A 27412-nucleotide genomic window follows, 5' to 3' on the forward strand; every position below is an offset into this window, starting at 1 on the left:
GTTGCAGTTTTTCGGATCGAAGTGCACGGGTGGGCCCCCCGTAGGAGGAGCGTATCGGCTCGGCGTGCTCGCGGGGCGTATTTTCGAAGCGTCGTCTGGGTTCGTCGGTTTTATAGGCCGTCGCTCGACGTAAGGGACATTCGCTTGCTACGAAGTTCGTTAGAAAAACGAGATTACCGGCGTCACCGCCTGCAGTTACGTAATTCGATCGATAGTTCAGGCGTTTCCCGTTTCGGCCGACCGACGAGGAGAAATAGCAGAGCGAACGAGAGCGAGAGAGGGAGGGAATGAGAGAGAGAGAGATCGAGAAGGAAAAGGGAAGAAAGAAAGCCAGGGGGGTTAAAAGAAATTTCTTGACGGGCGGGAAGGTGGGCCGTGGAAAGGTGGAGGGTGGAGGTATAGTGGGCGTAGAGAAAAATTCAATCGGTTGCCCGATTATTTCGTTACCGGGGCTTCGGGAACGCGTGTAACGCGGCCATTTCGTAATATCAAACAGCCGGAAACGCGGCGAAAAAATTTCCAGGCTGCTGGGAAAGGACCGCCGGGCGAAATTAAATCCGATTTCGCCCGGGAGTGCTTTTCGTTTATCCTTTCCCACTTTTTCTTTGCGCTGTTCGAGGCTAATATCGTGTTTCGTTAAAATCGTCGCGGTTGACGAGCCACCGGCCAAAGGAACCACCGCGGACGATTCCACCCTGGCCAGGAATAAAAAGAACGAAAGGATTAAAAACAGGCCAAAAAAAAAGGAACGAAGGGAAAAAAAGAGAAAGGAACCCGACGAAACTGTGGTACGAAGTTACCGCGAGCGCGCGAGACGCTTCGTTTCCGGGAGAATCGAATTTGGAGATTAGCGCGACGCCGTGCGCGCGTGCTCTTTCGCTTTGTCTGTCCATTACCCGGCCACTTCTACTTGCTCCGGTCTTCCTTCCTATCGGAACGTACCCGTTGTTGTTTGTCGGGCTACTCTCGATTTAGGTGAAGTTGTATACTACGCCTCCACGCTATTATTTAAATAATTAAAATACAGCTGCGATTTTACGTAATGCGAAGATTCAAAGAATTGAACAGAAAATAATTGAACCTCCCTCCATCGGATTTATACACAGAATAAAAATTGCATTGATTTCACGGAGCTACCAGAAATCCCACAAAATTGAAATAATTTAATTTAATCACTGTAATCAAAGTTGCACAGTCGAAGCTTACCACAGAAAGCTTACAACCGAATTACGAACAAAATCAAATTTTAAAATAAAATAATTGTGTTAGCCATGGCCAGCGTGGCAAACAACGTGTCAACAAGTTTAACTTTCTGTTTTACATTCGATCCGATTTCCGTCGTAAGAAAATCCACGGCCTGCTAACAAGATTTACAATATTCTCGAAAGATCGAGCCAGTGAATGGACGCGAGTTGTCTCGAATAAAGTGTCCCGACACGCTCGCAGTGACGTGAAAACTGCACAACCGCTCGAATACGCGAGACACGTTAACTATCCGCTGGGTAATTAGTGTCGGGACCGATTTTATGCGTTCGCGGTGACCGCAACCGAGTAAGCAAGGAGAATGTTAATGATCGCCGGGAGGACTTCCTCCCGATAAGATTATTCATTCAGGAAACGAGAGATTCCATTAAATCGAGATTTTTCCAAATGGAAGCCCGAATTATCATAAATATCTCGGCTGCCATGAGAGACGCAACGAAAAAGGCCACCTTCTAGCAGAGGCTGACTGCTTATTGCCAGTGGAAACAGCGTGCAACGGACAGACAGACAGTATGTACTCCGCTGCAGGTTCGGCGAACGCTGAAATTCGATTTCACAGCGAGCTCGAGGAAAAGTTCTTGGATCGGTTTTTCCGCGTAGAATCGATTCCGAAGCGAGGAACCGCTGCTATCGTTCTTGTAGAATGTAGAACGATCCGGAAGGAGTTCAGGTTCGCCGCTCGCTGAAAGTGAGACGTCGGAGCTGCTTAAACGCCGCGCCAGTCCCTTTTACCGAAATGCATATACGAATCGTAAATTCGATGCAGCAGGTCAATGTTTCAGCTGTAATTTTGTTTTTCGAATTCGTTCACTTTCGACGCTGCTACGCGAGGTTCAATTTGCGAAGTCCAAAATCACTATTTGTTGTCCTGTTGTTTCGGAAAATCAAGCTGGACAGCGGACCATTATGCGGAATAATAATTTTCTACCTGAACTGCAACGAAAACTGGAGTGAATGAACATTGATTTGCTTTCTTAATGTGTGTAATAGGCTGGAAATAATGTAAGACTGCTTTTAAATTGTTCTAATGTTTTTACTGTGTTAAATTAATTATCTATCAGGATTCTGAATAATTCTGTTCTCAAAGGAAGCTTAGAAACCATCTCTTATGTAACAATCTTAATTATCAGATTATGTTACTGGGGCGAATGGTCGATTCTCGCAGTTGAAGGATGCATTGAGAAATCCGTGGACCACGGACTCTCAGAAATTCTCTACAATATGTGTAGAATTATACTGGATTTACAATTCCAATTTGCATTGTTGGGTTCAAGATGGAGTAGGTGCACCTTCCTTTCTGATTCGAAAGGCATTCGAAAGGCTACTTCAGGCTCTACTTCGAGATAAAAGAATTGCTAGCAGAGAGTCGGGGAAGGAGAAAGCCAAACTCCCATGGTGTATGTATATTTTGAATATAAATGTTCAATACGAACATATACCTCCATGGTGTTCAACGTGTTAATCGCTCCATCAAAATGAAGTTACACTCGAAACGTCTTGAGCGTACATAACGAAAAATATACGGCTAATTACACACATTTGCCAGAATGATTGTTTTAGTCTTGTACTCTTCTGCGTGGTTCCGGTGTGCGTCGGGACGCGAGGCGTCGTTAGCAATCGAGCTGCCGATTCCCGGGCAAAATTCTAGCCTCGAAAAAAAGATCGTCTTACGTAATCCGCATAAATAATGCATGGCCGCGCGATTTCCATTTCAGAGGCTGACCGTATCTCGGCGGGTTCATCGTACCGCGTCCATGAATGGGGAACCGATACATTAATGAAAACGAGAGAGACATGCTCGAACACGGACTCCTCTTGGCCCGAGGAACTCTCCGCGAGTAGGAACTTGACCCGCCGCGGAAACCTTTGAACCGGGAACTACTGCCAAAACACGGCTAGCCGATTAATCAACCACGGGACGTTTTTACGGTTTTATAGGCAGTAGTCGCGTCTAGGTTCGCGTCTGGGGTTGTTAGCCCCCTCCGACTTCGCTGAGACCCGTAGACAGAGTGGGCTGGGATATTAACCATGTGGAAAACTCTGCCGAAAGTGTGGAACAACAATTTCCCCTCCGGTTCGGAGAACATCGGGTTAAAAGTTCGCGAATTTTTGCAAATTAAAATTATCTACTACAGAGAGATATTTATCGTACGTGTGTCATTAGTAGACTGCGGATTTTATGCATTTATAACAAAAATTGTGGTACGTACAATTTAAAGCAGTGGACATATTTAAAAAATTTAACAACATCAACGTATTAGTTTCAGTTCAATAGAATAATTAAAACAAGAAAGAAATTTTTACGTAACCTCTGTGTCTTGGAATCGACGTAGAAATATTTAATTTTGCATAAAGATCCGCAGTCTAGTCAGTAGAGATTGTCATTTACAATCTGAGGGTAAGGAAAGTAGAGAATGATTTTTATACAGGCGAGCTTAACAGGACGAATTTAACATCGACCGTTGCACAAGTTGCTCGTTCGAACATTTCCTCTACGATTAATAGTTTCCGAGATAAACGCGCGAGTATGCAACCCCCAACTTCCGAGTTCATTTTTCAACCCCTGAATATGAGTGATGACCACTAGGAAAAAATACCTGTAGAACATTTTCGCTGTATCGTGTGCAAGTTCCACCTGTTTAAACGAGGCACTTGTTACAGAACTATTTGATATTGTACCATGTATGTTTCTAAACTTTATTTTATGTTAAGGGGTAGTCTCTTTTGTGAAAGATCTTTGATGAAAGATCAATCTGGACCGCTGTCTCCCTGAAAAGTTCTATTTTTACGTTTACGAGGCGTAATTTGCATTATTCGCAGCTTTATGCTTCGAAATAATGCAAATTAATCTGGCGAATAATGCAAATTACGCCTCGTAAACATAAAAATAGGACTTTTGAGGGCGACTGCGGTTTAGATTTATCTTCTATCTACCATTTTTGACCCTCCCCAACCCCCATAACATGGTGTATGGTCCTGTACGCGGTCGAAAGGTTGATTTTCGTAGAAGTATTTTTTGAAGTGGAGGTAGTCCGCCATTGTCAGACAATGGAAATTGCGAGGAAATTGAATTAAAAGACAGGGAATTTAGTACGAAGCCTTTTAAGCGTCGGGTCCGAAGAGACCCGGGCTCGCGTGGTTAAGGGGGTAAAGTCTGCTTTAGGCTCGCTACGGTTACGGCTCTAACGAAGTTTTTTCACGCGAGGAAGCCTGTGTGCTCGACTTCCCTAGGTGCGAACTTCCGTGCCTCGTTCAATTATGTAACGCTTCTACAATGAAGTCGAAGCTGGCTCGCTAGCAAAACCCCGGGATGCATTGTGTCGGAGATAATGTACAACTCCGTTCCCGAGAAAGGAGACTTACGGTTCACGGTGCAGCAACCTGTGGAAAACAAAAGAGCAGACAGCGATTTTTACGAGCCGGGGAACGGAAGACGGTGATTCGTTCGTCGACAGGGCGCATTTAAAAATCGATGGCTATTGCCGCTGATTATTCTATCGCCCTACTTCGACCCTCGTTCGCAAACCCAGACCCTGTATTGAACAAGTGCCTTTGACTTCTGGAACTTCTCCAACAAGGTTGCAAACGTCAGTCTGCCGATGAACTTTCCGATCGAGGAGGCGTTCATTAAAATTATCGAGTCCTTCGAGGATTCGACCAACTTCCTTGGCCAAGAATTTTTTGAAAATTTACGGAAGAGAGTGCCGGAGAAGAAAGTTTGATTACTGGTAGTCGTTTTACGTTTCCCCTGGGGCAGGCCGATTTCGGCTTACGGTAACGAGGAAAGAGAGCAGAGCAATTATACATATAGTATTGCCGGCACAGCTTTCTCGCGAATTGATTCTTGAAACGACAATTGTAAAACGGGGCTCCGAACTTCCTAGGCTTTCAATTTCTTAAGCACCGAATTTTCTAAGCCTTTAATAACCTAGGCCTCGAATTTCCTAGGCTACGAATTTCTTAAGCTCCGAATTTCCTAGGCTCCAAATTTCTTAAGCCTCAAATTTCTTAATCCCCGAATTTCTCAAGCCCCAAATTTCCTAGGCTTCGAATTTCTTAAGCTCCGAATTTCCTAAGCCCCGAATTTCTCAAGCCCCAAATTTTCTAGGCTCCGAATTTCTCACAAGTCCCGAATTTCCTAGGCTCCGAATTTCCTATGCTCCGAATTTCCTATGCTCCGAATTTCCTATGCTCCGAATTTCCTACGCTCCGAATCTTCTATGCTTCGAATTTTCTATGCTCTGAATTTCCTATGCTCCGAATTTCTTAAGCCCCAAATTTCCTATGCTCCGAATTTCTTAATCCCCGAATTTCCTAGGTCCCGAATTTCTTAAACCCCGAATTTCCTCGGCCCCCAATTCTCTAGACCCTAATTTCTTTAGCCCCGATTATATCATGCCCCGAATTGTCCCCTAATTTCGGCTCACCAGGTAGACCGAGCGAACCTGTGCGAGCCTGTGGGAAGCGTTGCGAATAAGCGCGAAGGAAGAGCGCATGCTAAAGGAAGAAAGCGTGGTGTGAAGCGAAAGGGGATGAAACAGAGGCTCGGTGAAAGGGTGAAAGGGAGGCAAAGGCAAGTGGAAGCAAACGGTTGCGCGAGGGTGGAAGTTGAAGTCAAAAGAAGAGAAGAGAAAAAGGGAGAGGGAGCAGGGACAGAGGTTGATAAAAAAGCAACGCGAGAGATGGGTAACGAAGATTGAAGCAGAAAGGGCTGGAAGGGGAGGAAACAGAGAAGAAGACAGACGCGGAAGGGATGCAAGGACGGTGTAGAAGGGAGTGTAGAGAGAGCGACGGGGAAACCGAGGAAGAGGGAAAAGACAAACGCGTTTGTCCGAACGAACTACTCTGTGTGTGTGTGTGTGTGTGTGTGTGTGTATGCACGCGACCCGAGTTGCACGTGCAGGTGGCTTGCATATGAGACTTGCTTGCGTGTCTCCGCGATCTCAGTCGCGTAAGGGACCCGGCTACAAAGTAGAACGTAGTCACGCGCTGATTTTCTAATAACCCACCAACATTTCATTGATTGGTAATCGTCACGGTCCGCTGACTATACGACCGGGGAAACGCGAGCCATGCGCTCGTGATATCCTGCGATCGCAGTGCTGAAAACAATTTTTGTTCGTTCGCTCCATTTACATCGAAGTGAAATTGCATTTTTATATCCATATCCAATCGTCAAGGAAAACGTGGGTACGGTACCCACAAATTTTCTTTCCCATTTCTCGGGAAGTTCTGAAGAAGAAATCTTCATCCTCTAAATATAACCAGACTGTGCATTTCACGCATTTATTGCAAAAATGAGTAGCTGCAATTTGGAACGTTGGAATGATCAAAATATACATATCATTTCTGATCTACAAAAATTATGAAAGCTAGGAAAACCTTTTCAAGTGGCTCCTACCACTTATAACAAAGGTGAATTCTTCTCGATCGAAAAATGGATATATAATAAATTTTATGATTTCACTTAATGATCGAACCCTGCGCCGAAATCATAAAATTTATTATATATTCATTCTTCGATCGAGAAGAATTCACCTTCATCATAGATGGCGAAACATTTACAAATACTGAAAACACTTGTTTTGCGTGAATGTCAAGGATGCTTGGTATGGAAACCGTTGAAATTCTTAAGGACTGGTCACACACAAATCTGTCTCTGGTTTTTTTATTATTAATGATATCATAAAATCATATCATAAAATTTACTTATAACAAATGCAGAACAGTTTTATTTTGCATGTAGCATTGATGTCTGAGAACAGAATCTCGTCTAACTTGATTGTAAAAGTTGTTTGAAAGACAATCGACTGCATCAGACACGAACCGGCTGCGTCAAGAATGACCGAGCACGTCTTCGAGTTCGCACGTCGCACCACGTGTTTTCGGTGTCGATTATGGTCGGGGGAGACAGCTCCGAGACAACTCTGACTGGAGCCACGCCTTCCAGCGGTGAGCGAGCGCCGGCACCGTGTCGGAGCGTCGCGTTTCGACGATTAACGTTCCCGCGTGACTGACTTCTTGAACCCGAAATTATTGGGTCTAACGACTGCGTGATCCTGCTTCGAGACAGCGTTATCGACGCGTCCTAACGATTGATCATGTACCCGGTTTCCAAGCCCGTGACCTCCGCCATGCTGCCTTCTCTCTGGTCGCTTTTGTTACGCTCGTTCGCGAGCCAGAGATAGAGAGTTACTTTGGAAATGCGACGGGCCTGTAACGAGCGGCTTTTTGCCGACGGGGTTGCTCGAAACCTCCCTATCGAGAATTTTCTCTGCCCCCTTTTTTCTCCTTTCGATCCTAATTAACGCGATTAATTGTCCCCGCGCTTCGATCCGACGAACTAATTACACAAGTCTCTGTTTCTCTCTGTGTGTGCGTGTCTCGAGGTTCATTAATATCGCGACACTCGCGCATCGAGCGGTAAAAATCGCTCCTAAGATATTCGCCAAGTCGCCGATGTTGTTGCAGTTATTGTTATAAAATAATAGCCGAGCGAGAGGACTCTGCCGATCCTATCAGCGAACGGTTAATGCGTTTACAAGCGGATGGAGAACATTCGGAACTTTCGTAACGAAGTTACCATTGTTCCACTGCCGCGAAGAACGATTTCCCATTTGCACCGCGATTCCCTCCTTCCCGAATCGGATAAAAATGATAAATACCTTAGCGAGAAGAGATCAAACGGGAATTCGATAAATGCGAATATTATTCGAACCGTTTATACGCTGGAATGAAACACTTTGCTCCGTTATCAATATACGATATGGGACCTTTGGAATATCCCTCTTTCCTCCGGGTGAGCTTGTTAACGATAAAATAGATCGCAGGACGGGAGAAGAGCTAAATCGGTCGGACGAAATAAACGCTTCTTTCGACAATTTTGGAATGCTAAAATAAATTACCCCGAAACCGATCTGTAAAAATTCGGAGTGACAAGATGTGTTCCGTTTTGTTGATTTTCGGGGAATTCGGGACGCTATAAATACGCCGGATCCAACAACCGCCCGGAACATCTATTTCCATTTTTCATATTTACGATAATAGTTTCGTCTGTGCAGTTTAACCGGACATATCGGTTTTGTTTACCCGCGTACATAATTTATACAGTGTACAGGCTGTTCCAGCTGAGGTGGTCACGATATTCATGGTCTGACGAGTCAGAAGAAACTTCTTCGATAAGGTTCATCATTGAAGAGTGTAGTGGTAGCAATAGTAAAGTGCAGTGCACATTTTCACTAGATTATGTTCGTTTCAGTGAAGGAATTCTGAAGAGACAGTTCATAGCATTTCTCATACGCTCTCTTTCTTTGCGTCGCAAATTTTTATCGTGCATTATTTTTCCTATGATTTTCTATGATTCTATCATTGAAACAATTGGCTTGTGATAGCTAAAATATGATATAAATATTCCTGATTCAATTTTGTCTGAATGTCTTGCAAATACTGCATCGAGAGTTGTTCCTGATCTTGTTGTCGCTTCATTAGGATTGTTTACCATTTCCAATCTTAACACTTTACCTACCAGAAGCCTATTAATAGGATTTTCAATAATTCTGCTGTACCAAAAGAAAGCATAGAAATTTTCATTTACATTGCAATCTTGAATGAAACTATTAGAATACGTTATTGAGGGTGAATTGTTAGTTCACAATGAACATTACTGTTACTATTGAAGGTTCCATTAAAAACTGTTTAGCCATGTACCATACATTTTTCAAAATAATGCAATAACCACCGGTCGGTAATGTGTTAATTTACTTCTAAACATTACTAGACTGCAAGAAGTTTCACTTCTGCCGCGCGTGGTTTTCCACGCGTGTTTTTTTTCATTTTTTGAAAAATTCACATACGTCATGTGGTTGGGCGTACCCTATATGCTATCAGGTTGAGCCTTTTGAAAATTTTGTTATTTTTGCGGTAGGACGCACCGTTCCCGAGATACAGTGACTTTTTTATTTTTTTTGTTGAATTCAAAAGGCTACATACGTCATGTGGTTGGGTGTACCATATATGATTTCAGTTGAACCTTTTGGAAATTTCGTTATTTTTGCGGTAGGACGCACCGTTCCCGAGATACAGTAATTTTTTAATTAAGACCAAAGAAGCTGCCAAAAGAAGTTTCACTTCAAAAATTATTTCATTCTCGAGTCAGTCTCACGATGCATTCCATTAGCAAAATGATGAATTTGGTTTGTGGAGGGATGAATTAAATGTGTAAAACGATGAATTCTGCAAGACCTGCAAGGCTTAATTTCAAGTGCGAAGTCAATAAGATTCGCATAACTTCAAATAAAAATTATTTCATTCTCGAGTCAGTGCATTTCATTAGCAGAAGGATGAATTTGGTTTGTGGAGGGATTAATTCAATGTGTAAAAAAATGAATTCTGCAAGACTCGATTTCTCAAATCCTTTTAATCCCTGCGCTATGTCAAATTGCACTAGCTCGTTCTTGTCCTAACCGCATAAAATGAAAGAGAGGCAATAATTCGGCCTTAAAAGGGCTAACGACCGGAGACACCGCGCCCGTACATTTATTTGAAATGATGGTCGCACGTACGCGAAATGAAGCGATGCAGGAGGTGGTAAAAGCGCGTGGTGTAAAATCGAAGGAATTCGGTGTTGCGGTGGTGTCGGGTCTTCCGATAGCGAAACGCAGAACGGTTATCATTGGGAAGCGTCTGCCGGTATGCCCGATTACCGACGCGGACCGTCCGGCAAACAAAGCGTTTCATTAAACGAGCCGGGGACTGGGGCGGCGAGGCAGAGCGAGGCAGAGCGCGGCAGGACGAGAGTTCGAAAACCCAGTGACACGGGGTTGAAAAAGTGAAAACGGCGTCGGCGCGGGGGTGCGCGGGTGGAAATCAGCGTGTGTCGGTGATTCCTCAAAAGCCTGGATGGAAAACGCGCGCTCGAAATTTCCCTCGACGCGACTGGATGACCGACAACACGCGCCGAGCTCTGGCTACAGAGCGAGAGGTACGATAAGGGAACCAGGTACTCGTGTATACGCATACGTGTGTGTGTGTGTGCGTTGCTGTGTGGGGTGGGGCACAGAAAGGGAGGACGAGTGCTGCCGCACGTGTTAATGGGATTTTACGAGCGACGCGTGGCGAAGGAAAAGCCGTTTCGCGAAATTAACACCCGCCGAAGCGAGTGAACTCGTAAAAAAGTATAATCGATATTTTCGTACGGGCGTAAGTACTTTTTTCCCCACCGACGCCTCGTCCTCTCCCCTCTCTCTCTCTATTTTTCACCCCCTTCAACCCCTCTGTCTTCCATCGTAAGCATCGCAGACGTTCACACTGAGTCACGTTCACGCTCGCGCCGCAACGAGCCACCCCCGCCGAGCGAAACATTAATTTGTTTTGCTCGTATCTCGGGGCTTAATATTTTTCATTAGGTGCCGTCTCACTCTCTCGCTCTCCTCCTCTCTTTCTCGCTTCCTCGGCCGCTCTTCAAAATTCGCGGAGGTCCCCGAGACCCGGTGGAAACCCTTTCTGTACCCGCGCGAGGGTGTGAATTAACACTCGGCCAAAGGGGCCACGGTCTAATTGGGAGAGTCTTCGGCCCCTGCGAGTCGAACAAGGACTCCCAACCCTTCGCGGTTTGCTTACGTGAAAATCTCATCGACCGTCAGACTTCTTTTTTCCCGCGTCATTAGCGCACTTGCGGACGCGTGTTTCATAATTTTTCCATCTCTCATTTCATATCAGCTTCATGTATTTAATTCTTAACCCTTTGTGGGCCAACGTTTTGTTTCCTGCATTTCACTTCAGATCTTCCTACGAAACGGTACAGTCCAGTCATATTCCACGAAGGTCTGCGATGCCAGACGCTGCGTTTTCGGAAAATGAATATTCAGATATACAAATTTTAGGGTGGTCGGATTAAGTCGATTTTATGAGAAAACGAAGGCTTTGAATACGAGATAAGTCATTCCATTCTTCAGCACGGTTTTCTTAAATAACTGCGTTTCTTATCGACGCTCCCGAAGGTGAACCGCGGGATTTGCATACCGTAGATGAGTAAGGTGTTTACTACTATATTGTCGAACTTTTACCTCGATGCCGCTGACAGCTAGAAATACACGACTCTAACGCACTCGATTGACACGTTTTATTTAATTATATCTTGTTTTACACTTCAGCTGCATTCGAGACAACGAGAGGCCTATTAAGCACCATCAATTTGGCAGTTGCAACAATGGTGTGTCGTCCGAGGATTGACGCTGTTTCTACGAAAGGTAGGAAAGACACTTTCGAAAATTTTAAACGAACATTTATTGCGATGCATTGAAATTACTCAATAACTGGGGATAAATGAATTTTACACAAAAAATACTCGTTTTTCCGAAATAGGTATACGTAAATTATCGAAAATTCTCTAGTCCAGTATCGGCACGGATAGGGGAGGGCCGCGTAATTTTGTGTACGCTCGCAGATTTCGGAGGCGTTCTGCCGGTGCGTGCGAAGGCGTGCTATTATTTATACAGTTAGGAAACGGCGCGTCGTGTTTTTTAGAAGACAGGATGTCCGGGTTTAACGACCCTAGCACCTGGCAACCCTTCTGCCGCGGCATATAATTACCCGCGGGGCACACACGCCACTGTAACGCGCATCTCCTGCTGCCGGCGCGGAACCTGAGAACGTGGAATATCGTCCTCGTCACGGTCGCGGACCTCGAGGAATCCCACTATCGTTTTCTTCGCGTTTCCGCGAACCGTCGTTGATCGATCGCTTGACCCCGTATACAGATTCCTCGTTCACAGATCGCAAACACACCAGCTGCGACCAGTTGCGCGATTTCCGGAACCGGATCGCTTCATCCTCCATTAATTCGCGACCTGGGGAACCAGTCGTCGGTCTGGGATCGGTCCAAGTCGGTCCCGGGCTGAGATACAGTCGCTTGGGTGGGACTTGGGGACATGGATAATTCAACCCTTGAAATTTTCACCTGTTAACCGGGCTGGACGAGTCCACTTGTCGTTCTCGTGCGAAGCCGACTTCTCATCCTCTGTTCAATTTAATCAGCGATTCTTCATCGAGCCACAGAATTTGTTGACCAGAAGTTGTGGGAATTAAACTGTGCTTATCTTGATTCAGATCTTTTGAGCTGGATTTTATTCCTATGTTGAGGACTGTTTATCTTAACTACTGGACGAGATAAAAATTGTCTGGATTAATTAGACAAATAATTCATTTGGCAACTATTAGATTGTACTATAAACTAGTTCGATGGAAAACGTAAAGACGTTCATACTCTAAGTATTCAGTGAGTGCCGCGGATTTTCGTGGAAAAAAGTCGCTCTAATAGCGTGCTCATTTCTCAATAATGCAAAGATGAGGCTTTCCAGCAGTCGAAAGCGCTAGATTAAGGATCAGTATAGGCCGCAGCCGCCCTCAAAACTCCTATTTTTACGTTTACGAGGCGTAATTCGCATTATCCTGCAGCGTGTAGCTGTCGCAGCTTTATGAAAATAGCTATACGTGCAGCTGTACTATTCCGAATAATGCAAATTACGCCTCGTAAACGTAAAGATACACCTTTTGAGGGCGATCGCGGCCTAGATTGATCGTTTATCCAGCATTTTCCCATCTTTGCATTGTCGTGAAATGAGAAAGGCACATCCCGCACCGTTGCAATCCTGGAAAAGCGGGTCTGCTCGCTTGAATGCGAGATCGAGTAAACAGGAGCGAAGCGACTGAATCAAAGAGAACTCGAAAAATCGCAGCAATCGAGGTCTCGCGGACGGCGCGGCGGGGAGCCGTGGCCTGAACAGAGTGGCGGCCACGGGACGCCGTAAAAATTGATCGGGTCGGCGCGCGTTCGTTCGGGCACGAATGAAAAATGAATTTAGCCTAGAAAGCGAGTATCTAGCTCGGCGGGCGTGCATAGAGTTGGACTATAGTTGAAAACTGCTTTCGAAAAATTGGGTCGCGGCGCGCGGCGTTTAACCGGCGAACGTGGCCCGCCCTTGAGCGTATCCGTTGCTCGTTTGCAGCATGAAAGTTTCACGACGAAAGAAAACGCGAACGAAGTTACCCTGCTCGACGGCGTGTCCCGTTTTATGGGAACGCCGCGCGCGCGCGCGTTTTTCCTACTCCTCCTCGACGTCGATAGGGCCTCTGATAGCCGAGTGGCATCGGGCTTCGTCGAGCGCGAGTCAAACAGAGGAGAGTCGACGTCGTTATCGTCTTTATTCCGGGAAAGTCGAGAGATTAATGGAACCGTTGGTGAACGAGCCGCGACGGTTCTACGAATAAATCGCGGCTTCGAGCGTCTCTCACTATTTCCCGCCGAGGAATGCTCTATTTATACAGCAATGTCGCGAGCGACCGGAGAGCTCCAATTGAGACGCTCGCGTTTCAATGACTGCGAGCAAGCCCGCCACATCCTCAGCTATCGATAAACGCACAACGCTACCTAAATGTTCTTTGTACCAACCACTGAGGCAACCTCGAACCCTGCAAGCTGTACCAAATCCCATCAACCTGAAAGAGAATTCTCCAAACAGTTTGCTATCGTTCGATCTCTACCCTCCTTCGACTTTGAACAACATCCAGATCTTTGGGGGCAAGAACTTAGTAATTTTTAATAGAAGTTTTGATTTAGTAATATTTTCGTTGTGTACTCGTACAAATTCTTCCAATGAAAGAGTGATCCTCTATACCTGCAGGAGTTTCTCAACGAGGTAGCTTCTATGGAGGCTCTAAACTAGCTAGCTTCAACTATTTAGTTCATCTAGGACCCCAGAGAACATTCGAATATATTTATTTAATTTTTTGCGGTTTAAACTGGTTGCCAACTACACCTGAACAAGATTCAGCACTCTCTGTCACCCTGCGAGAATTCTCCAAAGAGTTCGCTACCGTTCGATCATCAAGCACAACAATCCTCGAAGTACTATCCAAAGATAGACCATCCATGGCTTGATCCTACAGTTCATAGAGTTGGCGAAAGGTTTCCTTCGGGTCTCAAACTTCAGCAGAGCGATTTATTTCTGCGCGAACAATTTTGTTTAAATGTTTATCGAGTTCGGTACGTGCTCCCGTGGAACGGTTTTCCAGGAGCCGTCGGTTCCAGAAATTCCGTTTCTTATCACGCTTCTGGGATAGAGGACAGATGGGCTGCCACCGGGATCGGATTGAAAGAAAAGCGGGCAAGAAATACGTCGCCGGACGAGTGTTTCTATTTTCCTGCGACCTGGAGAGACGTCGACGGATGTTTCTTCTTATTTCTTGCGAAGTTGGAAGCCTCCGGGCCCCGGGGTTTTCTTGTTCTGGATAATTTCGCCGGGGAGTTCGATGCCGGGGACACGAAATCAGTCACATTTCTGCTTTTGTTACCGTGGATTTGATTTACTTCCATCGGAACGGAAAAAATAGCTGGAGATCCTAAAAGCGTCGCGAGAGTAATAGATAGTTAACCTGGGATATATCGGGAAAAGCGAAGAACAAGGAGTCGAACGCAACAGCGTCATAAAACAAACCGCAGCACGGCAGCGTGACCACTGACGTTGCGTTTCGATCGCGCGACCGCCTCTCCCGGTCGTTTATATTTCAATCTCGCTGAAGGCACACACACGCTCGCTGAAACTCGCACGCGTGTCGATGGAGAGAGAATCGTAAAAACGTTCGCGGGTTTTGTTCTTCCGGCAGAGAACGCGCGTCGTTCCGCGCGATCTGATCGTTCCCGGCGATCCTAAAACGTCGTTTCTCAGCTGGCGAGTTAACAGCGACGCGAGGGTGCACCCCTAATCCAACGAGCCAGCTCTAAACAACCGCTCTTCACGCCGGCAAGCCGGAAAGAAAACGATTTCGATTTTCCCCTCTCTCGGACAACGATCCCATCTACGATCGCGCGGAACACCTGGATACAGGTGGCCGAGGACCGGGAAGCAGCTGTCTCTAATTCCTCCGACAGCAGTGGGAACACTCCACTTTGCTATGCTGTTCGGTCGACGGTGAATCATTCCACGATTTCACCGTGGACTCGCTCTGCTCGGATCTTTCTGACACCCTCGGACCATCTTATAGACTCTAGACGGTTTCAAGATCGTCTCATTGTTCTCAAACATTTTTGTCGTGCACTTTAATTCAACCGAACCGTTCCCAGCCATTTTTGTTTCACATTTTAGTTACACCGATCGTGTCTCAGATAAATTGCAGGAGATCATCTAATGGTTTCCAGCCATTTTTGTTTTATGTACATTTTAATTCAACCGATCGTGTCTCAGATAAATTGCAGGAGATCGTCTCATGGTTTCCAGCCATTTTTGTTTTACATTTTAATTTAACCATCCGTGTCTCAGTGAAATTGTAAGAAAGCGATTATCTGTGTTAAATTGTAAGATAAAGATCATCTAATGGTTTCCAGGTATTGTCCGTGCTGCACTTTTATTGAACCACCTGTGTCTGGATTAAATTGTAACGCAATTATACAGAAAATAAACAGGATAATGTGCGTCGAATTTAGTCACATGTCCTAAGCTGATACAGTGTATGATTGAGGCTAGTTCTTTGGCAAAAGAACATCTCTTTAAAGAACAGAATCTCTTGATAGCTTCGCTAGAGGATTTAGCAATTTGCCATCTTCGTCAACAAGTCAGATTAGATTGATAACAGTATCGCAGATAAGAATTCCGACTATTTGCAATAGATCTTACGAAGTCAGTCGGAAATACATCTTACAAAGTTGAATTGTTTGGACGCGACACAGTCTGCAAAAAGTGTGATAAAAAGACTCTAATCCTAACAAGAATGACGATCGATCGGGCCACTTAGCTGCGACACTCGATGACTGCTACTGACACTTTCATAGACTCTTTCGTTTTTCGGAAACTGTAAGCAATTATACAGGGCGATTCTATAAAATGTTTAGGGACATCAGCTAAGTATCTAGATAAACAACATAAATACATTTAGAAAAGAATTGTTCGAACAGATTCAGGAGACCTGTCTATGGAAGTGCATTTAGAACGTTGAGAAGTAGTTGGAAAATTGTTGAACAAATTCGGACGGGAGCGGAGGGTAAAATCGCGAAGATGAGTAGGGGGTTGTAGATCTGTGTCAATGCTCTTGACTCTTTCGTTTTTCGAAAATTGTTAGCAATGATACAGGGCGATTCTATAAAATGTTTAGGGACATCAGCTAGATCAGCTAAGTAGCTAGATAAGCAACATTCAGAAAAGAATTGTTTGAAGAGATTCAGGAGACCTGTCTATGGAAGTGCATTTAGACCGCTGGGTAGTAGTTGGAAAATTATAGAACAAATTCGTAAGGGAGCGGAGGGTGAAAGCGCGAAGATGAGTAGGGGGTTGTAGATCCGTGTCAATGCTCGGGGAAGTTGTCGGTCGTGAATCGCGCGGGCGAAGCAGCAATCAGGTGTCGAGCGGTTTCAGCGGTGCGGTGGCGCGCGATTAGGCGGTTGCGTTTCCGCCCCTGGCGCGACTCGTCTTTTGTTTTCCGGCGCGATGACTCGGCGTGGTCCGGGGAGCGCGCGCCCGCGAGAGAGATCACCCTCTTCTCTCTCCGGTGTGCTCGACGTCGCGTCGCGTCGTGGCCGCGCGGCGCTCGCGCGACCGATCCTCGTTGCAGGCCGAAAGGAAGAACGGTTGGAAAAAGGCCGTGTGCGCGTCGGCGTCGCCGGGTGGCGGCATTCTAAATTTAGGAGGAAGTATTGATTTTACAATTTGGACCCCTCCCAAAGTAAAAAATAAACCAAGCCAAACGTACTCTACTTTGATAGAGTGCCTCTCCTCTGCGCGGCTCGTTTCGACGCACGGCCGAGACGGAGATACAAAAAGGGAAACATGGAGGGGGGTTGGTGGCTGCCGGCTGCCGCGGGAACCAGGGGGTGAACCCTCGTCTGGGGGGGAGGAGGCGAGACGAGGGGGGAGACCCGGGAGAGAAAAGAGAAAGAGAGAGAGAGAGAGATGAGGGTGACGAGAGGGTGAAACGAAGGGGGTGGTTCAGCCTGCCAGCCTGCCTGCCTGCCTAGCTGAAGGGTGAAACGGAGAGTGGGAGGGAAGAAAAGAAGAAGATAGCGATTGCCAGGGAAAGTGAGGGGGTGTAGAGCGAGCCGAGAGCGGCGCGGCTCGGCTCGGCGCGGCCGAAGGTAGAGGGAAAGGAACGAGGAAAGAAAGAAAGAAAGGGTGGAGGAGAACACAGAGGGGCTGCGAGGGTGGGGGACACCGAGGGGGTGTGGGTGGGTTGAAAGAGGGTCGGCTGGGGACGAAGGAGAACGCGGACGGGGGTTGGTAGAGGGGCGGAGGGAGAGTGGCGAAATACCGTAGTTCCAGCCTGCTAAGAAACAAAGAACAGAAAATTGATCGTTTGTTAAGTTTTATGTTCCCCGGGGCCAGGCGAGGGTGGTCTACACCCACACACCACCCTACACCCACCTCTTTCTCTCTCTCTCTCTCTCTTCTTTCCTCTTTTTTCCCTCGAGTCGTTTCTCCGCCGTATCCCGCGCCTCCATCGTGAGAGCTCTCTCTCTCTCTGTCTCTCTCTTTCTCTTTCTCGGTCTCTTTTCTCTGGCCGGCGACGCGCAATAAGACGAATAGAGGAAATTCTCCACCCGACTACGGGGAGGGTGGGACGGCGGACGGGGGTTGCAAGGAGGAGGTGGGCACGCAGAAAAACGCGCAGAGGGAAAAAGCCGGGGTGTGGGTGACGGGGGTGGGCGTGAGAGCAGCAGGACTGGGCGCGGAGTGATAGAGAGACACGTGTACGAGGAAAAAAGGGGCCGGGGTTGGGGGTGGACGACCGGGCATCGTGAAAGTCAATGGAAGCTGGACGAGATTGCCTTCGTCGTCTGTTGTCGTCTGCTCTCGCCCGGTTTTTTCTGATGGGGATGAAGTTTAATTACGAGGAAACACGTTTATTGGACCGCGATGCTTTTTCACCCGTCCTCGCTGGACCGCGGAAATCTTGTCGAAATTCCTCGAAAATGCTCTCCGAGAGTCTCTCCTCTCCGGATCGAAAGTAAATTGATTCGCGTTGCATGGGAGCCTCTCCGACAAGCTATGGCGCGGGCTCCGGTTATTTGGAACGCGTCAGGATTATACTTTTATTCTACGTGTCGCGGGTAGAGTCTCGGTAAAGGTAAAGGTTTCTCAGTTGGCTTGGAGAGGGTGTATGCTGCGCAGGTGATATGCTGACTACGCTGGGTCGGACTATAAATAAGTACAATTAATTAGAAGACGTTACTGGGGGTCACTTGTTGGTTCGCAATTGAAATTGCTGTTGAAGGGTCCATGGAAAAGTTTTCAGATCATAGACTTTGAAAAATTATGGAATAACCACGAAGAGGACCAGAGCTGTCCGTTTCCGATTATGTTCATACTGCTCCGCCGCGAATGAACGTCTATCCCTGTGAATGGAAGAGCAAAAACCGGAGTGTTTTAGAATTTTCGAGCGGAGGCGGTCAAGGGGTCTCTTTAGAAGTCGGCGACGGGTGAAATTAGCGCATTGAAGGGGGCGGGAGAGTGCGAGCAACTGCGGTATAGGGGAGAGAGAGCGTCCACGCGTCCGCGGAAAGTGAAAATGGAGCGGCACGCGTCTCTCGTTGATAATACAATGCACCTGTAACGCGTTAAACGACGCGGAGTTGAACGACCAGGCGCGGCGGCGGCAGCTCTGAAAAAATGTTAAAGCGTGAAAGAGAGCCCGCCAGCCAGCAGCGGCTCTCTCCCGTGTACAAGAGGGAAAGGGATTTTAAAGCGAATAGGAAACTATCGAGCCCGGGCGAAGGGCAGCCAGCCGGCTGTCGTCGTTTAAGGGTCAACCGGCACGGCGTGGCGCGGCGGTGGCGGCTGCCCGTTACAATTACTCCACAAACGCCCCGGAACTTTCACGAGAAACGAAAGTGACGCGCGATGGTAATTCCCAACATGCTGCTTCGTTCCCATATTATTTTTTCGTAATTAATTTTTCATTCGACCAGCACCATTCTCGCCACGCGAAACCGTCCCTTTCGAGGGAGACAAGAAACCCTGGTCTCGCGTCCTGTCCCCGGCAACAAGGGCTCGCTGATTTTTCACCTTTTTTTTCGCATTCGACGAAACGATCAATCAACCCCCGCGCGCGCGAACGAGATTTTAGCCGGATTTCTAGAGAGAATGGAGGCCGTATTGAAAAATTTCAGACACTGATTGATTGCGCGTGTTTTACTTCGTTTACTACACCTCGCTCTCCGGGAAAGATTATCCTTTTCGATGACGTCCTACAGGCGTCGGAATCAACGGGTAAAAGGGCGAGAACTTGTCCGAAGGAGTAAACGATAATATATATTTTTACGCGTAATGTTCATAAGGTCGACGTATCTTTTGGTACAATAAGAGCAGTTTATTTTTACGATAACTATACTGCGGATTTGAATGCAAAGTAAAAATTGTCTGTGCATCAATTGTTAGGAACTCGAGCCGTATAAAAGAGTCCGACTCGTGAAGATCCGTAGTCTAGCCATACATAATTCTTTAATTAATCTACATGGTGGAAGTAGTTCTTAAAAATACCGCAAATTCAAGTCGGAGTTGTTCCCATACAATAAGTCCTCGATTCACGCGATTAATTCGTTCCAGCGCTTTCTGGATCTTGAATACAGATCGCTTGAATGATCTGCTTCGTACTGGGTTGGAACGAAAGTTCGTAGCGTTTCTAAACTAGAACTCAAAGGTAAAATAAGGATATTTACACATAGATTTGTTCAATAACATACTTCCCATTCTGTTCGATTATTTTGTGACATTTTCAAGTGACTTATCATGTTATTCAATAAACCTATGACTAAATATCTTAATTTTATCTTTGAAATTTGATTTAAAAATGCTACGAATGTGTATACACGTTTAAAAGGAAGATTCAAATAAACCAACTATGAACGCCTGCGCTGTACACAGGCAAACACTTATCCTCGCTCCTGACACATATGTGACGACAAAGCTCTCGTTCGGACAATCAGAAAACGAATTTCACAGTTCGGAATTGATTTTCTGATTCGCTTCGAAAAATCCGCGTGAGTCGAGGGCTTACTGTACTTAAATTCTCCAATGTTTACCTTCGGACTGTCAGATGATCGATCCAACAGTCGGAAGGTTAATTAAAAAATTGACCGAGCAAAACAGTGGCGTACCAGGTTAGTGGCGCCCTGGTACAGTAATCCTAGTGACCATAAAAAGCTCCCAGTGACCGCGTTACACCCCGATAGAAGTCTCTGCTTACCTTGTGCGCTCTGAGAGTCTTGCCCTCGCAGGCGAGGGTGACGTCGCAGAACACCTGCCGCTCGAGCAGCTGTGAGAACATGGTCTGTAGGTTGCTGTGATGGTACTTCCATCGTAGACAATACTGTTGGGGAAACATGTTGGACGATGACGTCGCGGGAGGTGTCGTTACTGAACTGCCTCGTTGCTGAAGCATGCGCGAACCTGGCTCGGCCGCTAGCTGAACACGTTACCGTGCTTCACCTTAATCCCGTCTGCTAACCCTGTCACGCTGGAACAATCGGTCGACATCAGCAAATCGAAGTGTAATGCTTCGATATACACTAACGAGCATAACTGATTCAGCACACTTCAAATCGGAATAACTTTTTTATGAATGGACCAAACGATTTCAATTTCTCTGTAAGGCTAGAAGAATTAGTTTAGTAAATGACGTCCGAAAAATATTTTGAGAAAATGCATTTGGTCGGAGTTGCGGAAAAAATAGTAAAAATTGATTTTTACAATTTTTTTGGCTGGGTCAGTTGAATCTTGAAACCTCTGGTTCATGTCAGTGAAATTGGTTAATTGGTTTACGAATTATAAACGATCAAAAATGGTAAAACTCGCCACTTTATGGTGCACTACAAATTACCACTTTTGATCGTTTATAACTCGTAAACCAATTAACGAATTTCAACGAAATTTTCAGAGCGTATATCATTTATACGAGTCGACCAAAAAAAGTAGTAAAAATCAATTTTTACTATTTTTGTTCGCGATTCCGACCAAATGCATTTTTTAAAAATATTCTTCGGACGTCATTTATTGAACTAATTCTTCTAGCCTCACAGAGAAACTGAAGTAGTTTGGTCCATTCATAAAAAAGTTAGTCCGATTTAAACTGTGCTGAATCAGTTATGCTCGTTAGTGTACATACGTTAAAAAGGTGTATATTTGTGGAAAATCTAACCGGAATACCATGGGTGGTATTTCAGATTTTGATCGCTTGTTTATGGAACTTTTACTCCAACATATTCGACACATTTTTCTTATCAATATTAGTGTTTGCTTGTTTAATCTACGATCGTGTAGAACTTGTCGACAATCTGGTCGACGAATATGTCGCTGAAAGGTTCTCAAGAGAATAGTTAACACGACAAATGCCACACCAGCGTGTACCAAAGTTCCGAGAACTCAATGTTTGTAATTAAGCCCGCGATAAGTCAAGACTTATATTAGTCATCGGTATTTTAATTTTCTTCCTGGTATCTAATTTTTATTTTTCAAAAAACGTGTCGGTCGTATACAGTGACTGACGTGGCAGTTGCCGCGTTAGATATCAAAGGGTTGTGTTACCGAGTTCGCATTGTCTCTGGCGTGGACGTATGTATCGAGTGCTCGCGCTTCTTTTCCGCGTACGACTCCGGCGGTATGGGTTCCGCGTAAGACGGAGTAATCATTTCCGTAAATAATTAAGTAGCTAGTGCGTTCGAGCGAGCGGAGAAAAGTCCCGTGGTGCGAAGAGTTAATCTAAATGGACTACCGTATCGCGAGGGATCGTTGGAACGATCGTGCGCCTCCCGGGTTCCCACGATGCCCGGTCTAATCAATTATCTTAGAACGGGAGCTCGCGCGTTCCTCGCGCGGAAATTGCGTTCGAAAATTACAACCGGTTCGAGAGGCGGCAATTTATGTTTCCTGGCGAAGCTACTTTTCGTTCCATCTGTTGCCTCGGCTACGCAGGACGCGCACGATCGATGAACAGAAGAGAAGAGAGAAGAGCGAGAGACGGTGCGCGTGTGTCTAGGCATGTTGGGGAACCGGCGAAAGTCTCTTACAGGTGTCAGTCGATGGGGAAGTCAGTCGCCGGTCTCGTTCTCGAAGTCAAACCGACCTGGTGCCCCTCTCTGTCGAGCGTCGAAAACTTTCTAAGCGGACGTCGTTGCTGCTCGAAGCGTGTATGCGCGCATCGGATCGGTTAGGCGTCTTCCCCCTTGACGTTATCAACGCCTCGCGTGCACCTCCTGGAACAGAGAAGAGAACAGTCCTGGTGAACACACGTGGTAAAACACGCGGAGATTCCTGATCCGCGTTCGACGCGCTCGACTGTAAGCGATTTAACAAATATTTCTGTGATTCAGAACCGTTTTTCAGGATCGAAACTGGCGTTGTGCTCGCAAACGGGTCCTTCGATTCAATTTTCCATACCGTTCGACTCGGCTCAATCGGCCCCTCTATCTCGACTACCTACTCCCCCTTTTCTTTTCCCCTGCACACAACAAGTTCGATTAGGTTGCGGCTCTCATCCAGTCCGATTAGACGCGGCTCGAGCCAACCCGCTCGATACGGCAAACCGCGGTGCAGCTGGGCCATCGATTCATTAATGTTATTACTTGGAAACAAATCAAGAAACAAATCACCACCCCCTGCGATTTTAGTAAAACTTTGTCGGTATCATCTGCCCCTATTAGATCTGACAAGTAAAACATAAGCAGAGCTCTGTGTTCCTGTAACTTACAGAACACTGCAACACGGTTCGGATAAAAGAGCTGTAAGTAGGGTTGCCAGAAATGTTTTATCCAAATATAGAAGCAGTAGTGAAAACTGCAATTATGTATATATGAAGTAGGCTCAAAATATAGGAGTTCAAGTAAGAGAGGTACACAGCACATTTTAAACCTTGAACCTTTTTTGGCGTGAGGCACACCGTGGAGCCTGAAAGAAATAAGTTGGAAAGTGGCGGTGTGCTCCACTCCAAAAGAACCATGATCCGAAGGTCATACAAAAAAGTTTATTCAATAAAAAAGATGCCCCTACATATTTTAAACTAAACAAAGGAAAAACCATCAAGATTCATCATTGGAGTCCTGAGATATTTAATTTTATGTAAACTCAAGACATGATGGTTTTTTGCAATTATTTGGAAATCAAGGCCGAAACGAAAAAAGTGATAGGGGTAAAAGTTGTTCCATTTGGGGTCCTCTATAGCTGGTTAACGTTTGGCCGTTTAAAAACGGATGACCCTGTATGTAGAATCACGTAGATCCTTCTTCAGGAAGTAACCTACCAGGAAGTAAATAGTTTCGAGTCACGATTCCGCCAATGCGTGTGACACGAAGTCAACACCGCGCCAGAGGTTGCAGCCCCGGTGGAGGGTTCAAGGTGCGCGGGGTTGAACGACGGGGAGGCGGCTGAATATATCCGAGGCGAACTTCACCGTGAACCGTAGAACGAGCGAGTGGCGCGTTTCGTCACAGTTTGTCAGACACTCATCCGCCCGACGGTTGATTTACGATGTCCGCCGGTTTTTACGAAGCCACTCGTCACGAGCTACGAATGCTTACTCGCGTATGACTACGGCCGGACGGTTAAGCATAGGCATCGGCCGAAAGGAAATAAGAAATTCCGTGCGATGGCGGGTATAACGCGAGTACGGACGGTCGATCGTTTGTCTCGGTGAACGACGATGAAAGCCGGTAATTACTATTAAATCGACGACTCGGCTGGCAGCCTGTAGGCCGTCCATCGATCGTACCCCGCTGTTTACCATTCGCCTACGGAAAAACGAAAGAAAACCGCCGGTCTCTTTCAACGAACAAACAGATCTCGACGTTTCCGACGCACAATCTCGCCCGACGTTCCCTCGAATATCGAAACCGACGATGAATAAGCTCGAACAAAGGCGGCTCGTTCAATATTGAATGGATCCTCGAAGAGTTAAGGCAGACAACAATAACGATATTAATAAGAAAAAAAGAGTTCGTCTTCAAAAGCAATACTTGTGCACAACAGATTAGCGGATTGTGAAGAATTCGTGCAAAAGAGTCGGGGAAGGTCAGAGAAGTAGCAGGAAGTGAAAAGGAAGTGGAAGAGGAGAGTTTAAGGAAGTAAATGTGGAAGCGTAGCGGAAAAAGACAAACTAGCCGAACCCAGTCGGGGAAGAAAAGTAGAATGAGAGCGAGGTTAGAGTTTGTATAGGAGGGGGTCTAAAGAAGAGACGCTTGGGTAGTGGGAAAGTAGGTAAAGTAGGGGCTGGCTGATCGCGGGTGAGAAGGCACGGTATGTCTTTCACCGAGACAGGGGTAGGTGGCCAGAGAAATGACCAAATTTGAAAAGGATATTGTGTAATAAAAACGCACAATAATAATATTCTTTCCAATATTTTATAGAAGGATGTGTTGCATAAAATTTTATAAGTGCTGCTGCTGCCAAAATAATTGTTCTTCGGTTGCCCCCGTTTTTCGGAACGGGGCGAGAAGCTATTTGCATTAAAGACGTCACTTTGCGCTAAAAATGACGTAGTCAAACGGGCAACAAAACGTCACACTTATCTTCCGGTTCGAGGAGCCAGTGGAGAGGAGGGGCGACCGGTGCAGGGGAAGAAGTAGCATTATCCGGAAACGATTAACGCGACCGCTTGTATCTATTAGCATAATCAACGCGGGTCGATTCGATAAAACCGTGAAAGTCAAATATCGGCGTTGAAGTCTCGTCGAGCGATGCGACTCTCATTAAGGTGCGATCGGAAAGTTGATTTGGCGAATCCGCCGGGTAGACCACCGGCGACGTCCGCGTAATCGTCGTTCAACCCCCCTCCACTAGAGGGTTACATCGGTCCTGTAACCTCCGGTGGGAAAGCTGTCGATCGAAGCTTTTAATCGGGCCGCTGATTGATGTCAGATATCGCGACAAATTGGGAATCGGTGTAACGACAGATCCGTTCACGCGATTAAGCCGCTCCACCGGTTCCATTTGCGCGATTCCTAGCCCCGGGGGGGCTGTTATCGAGGACGGGGGCAATATCTAAGGCGCTCACAGTTTAGGCCGCACGCTCGACTGCGGTTTTGAAATTTCCTCGGCCCGCGGCGAGAGCCTGATCGTGGGAATCGATGAATTCCGCGAATCGGAAAAAGAGGCCGCGGGGCGACAACCCGCGGAAATCGCGCACAGCACTGGATTCTCGCGAAATTACCCGGGCTCGCGCGCGCGCCGCCATCTTGCCCGATATCGGCTCCCATTTTGTTTTGATCTCCCCTTTAGCCTTTCATCGATTTTACGCCCCCTTCCGCGATCCTCGAGCCAGCAATTCATAATCGCTTGAGATTTTCTTCCTCCAGCTAAACGCATATTTTGTTACACGAGTAGATAATTGCAATTATAAATAGTTCGATTGAGATCTTGCGGAGGAGGAAGCAACTCCGCGGGCGACTTCATGTATGGTCGTATAACGGTGTTAATTATAATCTCAGATTTAATTTAACGTTTCGAGCACACCGAGGAGGGATTGGATAGAATCATCAACGTGTGTCCCACCGGCCGGTTGAATGAGCCGAGGTTGCGAAATGTTGCGGCTTTTGATTCCCCGGTAGATCCTTCCTTATAGGAACGTAAACGCGGAATCAACTAATTAGCAAATGCATGTATGCGGGACGCGGTGGATCGCGTGCGCGAATGAAGATTTAAGAATTTTTTTAATTCACCGGTGTAACCCGGCGGATGGTTTAAATGGGCGACATAAATTTCTGTTTAATTCCCGCGTTTTTGTAGAAACGGACCCCGGGACAGTTTTATGCTTCCGCGAGGGTCTGCCGCGGCTTACTAATTACAATTACAGATATTCAGCTTTCGGGCCATTCATTGGTATCATCTGCATTTTTCTTTTTTCCAACCCCCGGCGGCGGGGTGGGGAGGCAGAACGCTATTCTAATTTTCTCATCCCCTCTCGCGGAGCCGCTCCGGTTTTTCTGCTCCGTGAATATCCTCCTTTTTCGTTGGTCTCTTTATCAGGAAAAAGAAACGCCGATGGCCTATCAAAAGGTTGCTATCCCCGAAGTAACCGGATGTCGGACATTTCTGTCGAGGTCAGAGGGTAGCTCGGTATTTAGGTCTCGCTTGCACGGGATATACGTATACATCGGTGCTTGCGCGAGCGAAAGAGAATGAGAGAGAGAGACGGCTTGCTGCTCGGTAGCCTAGATTCACGGAGATACTTTCTATTGTGTTTACGGATCGGATTAGAGTACCTTTCGCCGTTGTGAAAATGTTCCTCTCGAGGAGGAACCCAGGCACAGATACCCGGTTGACCCTGCGCCAATGGGACACCCTCTCGATCCGAAACGCAGATTTACCGGCTCTCCAATCCGCTCGACTTCCGCTCATCGTCTCAATCTTCCGCTTAAATTACGTTCCCCGACCTTTACGTACTTCGGCATTAACGCAGTCGCATTTTAACTCGGAATTTCTATTCGACAATCCTCGATCTTTCGCACTTTGCAAATTATTTCATTTGTCATTTCGTTCTTAGAGAGACAAACGTAATGTAAAAATCGCTTTAAATAATAGTATGGCAATTTTTAGTGGCAACTCAGAGTGGCCGTTTGCGTGCACACGGATAAAATATGAAATTGTGATTATCCCCTATAAAAAATCCAGAGATCTTCGCCTATTCTAGATTTATACTTCAACTCAAAAACATTTGTACCATTTATAACTTTCAAGGAGTCTCAAATGCGAAAGTGGGTGAATTTTAAACGTAGTTTAAACTACGACCATGCAAGATTTAATTAAGTAATCAAATTAATATACATTTGCAACTTCACCCACTGTTCCATTTCAGACCTCTTGAATGTTATATGTGGTGCACAATTTTTTGGGATGAAATGAAGCAAAAATAGGCGAAGATCTTAAGATTTCCATATTTGCTATTCTTGATTTATTTCAACTGAAAAAATGTTGTATCGCTTGTAACGTTCAAGAAGTCTTAGATGGGAAAGTGGGTGAATTTCAAAGATAGTTTCAAACTACGACCATTCAAGATTTAATTAAATGGTCAAAGTATACGTTTGCAACTTCAGAAATCAGATACTTTCGTTGCTTCCTAAAGAAAATTCTTACATTTTTCAGCGTTCTGTTCTCTACCTAATTAATTATTTTAACAAGAC

The 27412-nt window shown here is 46.1% G+C and overlaps 1 protein-coding gene across 7 annotated transcripts in view; it reads right to left on the reverse strand.

Moving 5' to 3' along the window:
* The window catches only part of LOC143215710 (uncharacterized), a 137141-nt gene that overhangs the window by 33257 nt on the left and 76472 nt on the right, over positions 1-27412 (reverse strand). For 5 of the 7 annotated variants that reach the window (XM_076438075.1, XM_076438078.1, XM_076438081.1 and 2 more), the window contains 2 exons: positions 22310-22495; positions 20491-20760 (listed from right to left, as the gene is read on the reverse strand). In XM_076438075.1, the coding sequence (XP_076294190.1) occupies positions 20491-20685 (195 nt within the window). In that variant the 5' untranslated portion in view covers positions 20686-20760; positions 22310-22495. The remainder of the gene's footprint in view (positions 1-20490; positions 20761-22309; positions 22496-27412) is intronic. The other 2 variants (XM_076438080.1, XM_076438079.1) reach the window with 1 other exon arrangement.

This window comes from Lasioglossum baleicum, chromosome 14 (assembly GCF_051020765.1).
Source record: "Lasioglossum baleicum chromosome 14, iyLasBale1, whole genome shotgun sequence".
NCBI lineage: Eukaryota > Metazoa > Arthropoda > Insecta > Hymenoptera > Halictidae > Lasioglossum > Lasioglossum baleicum.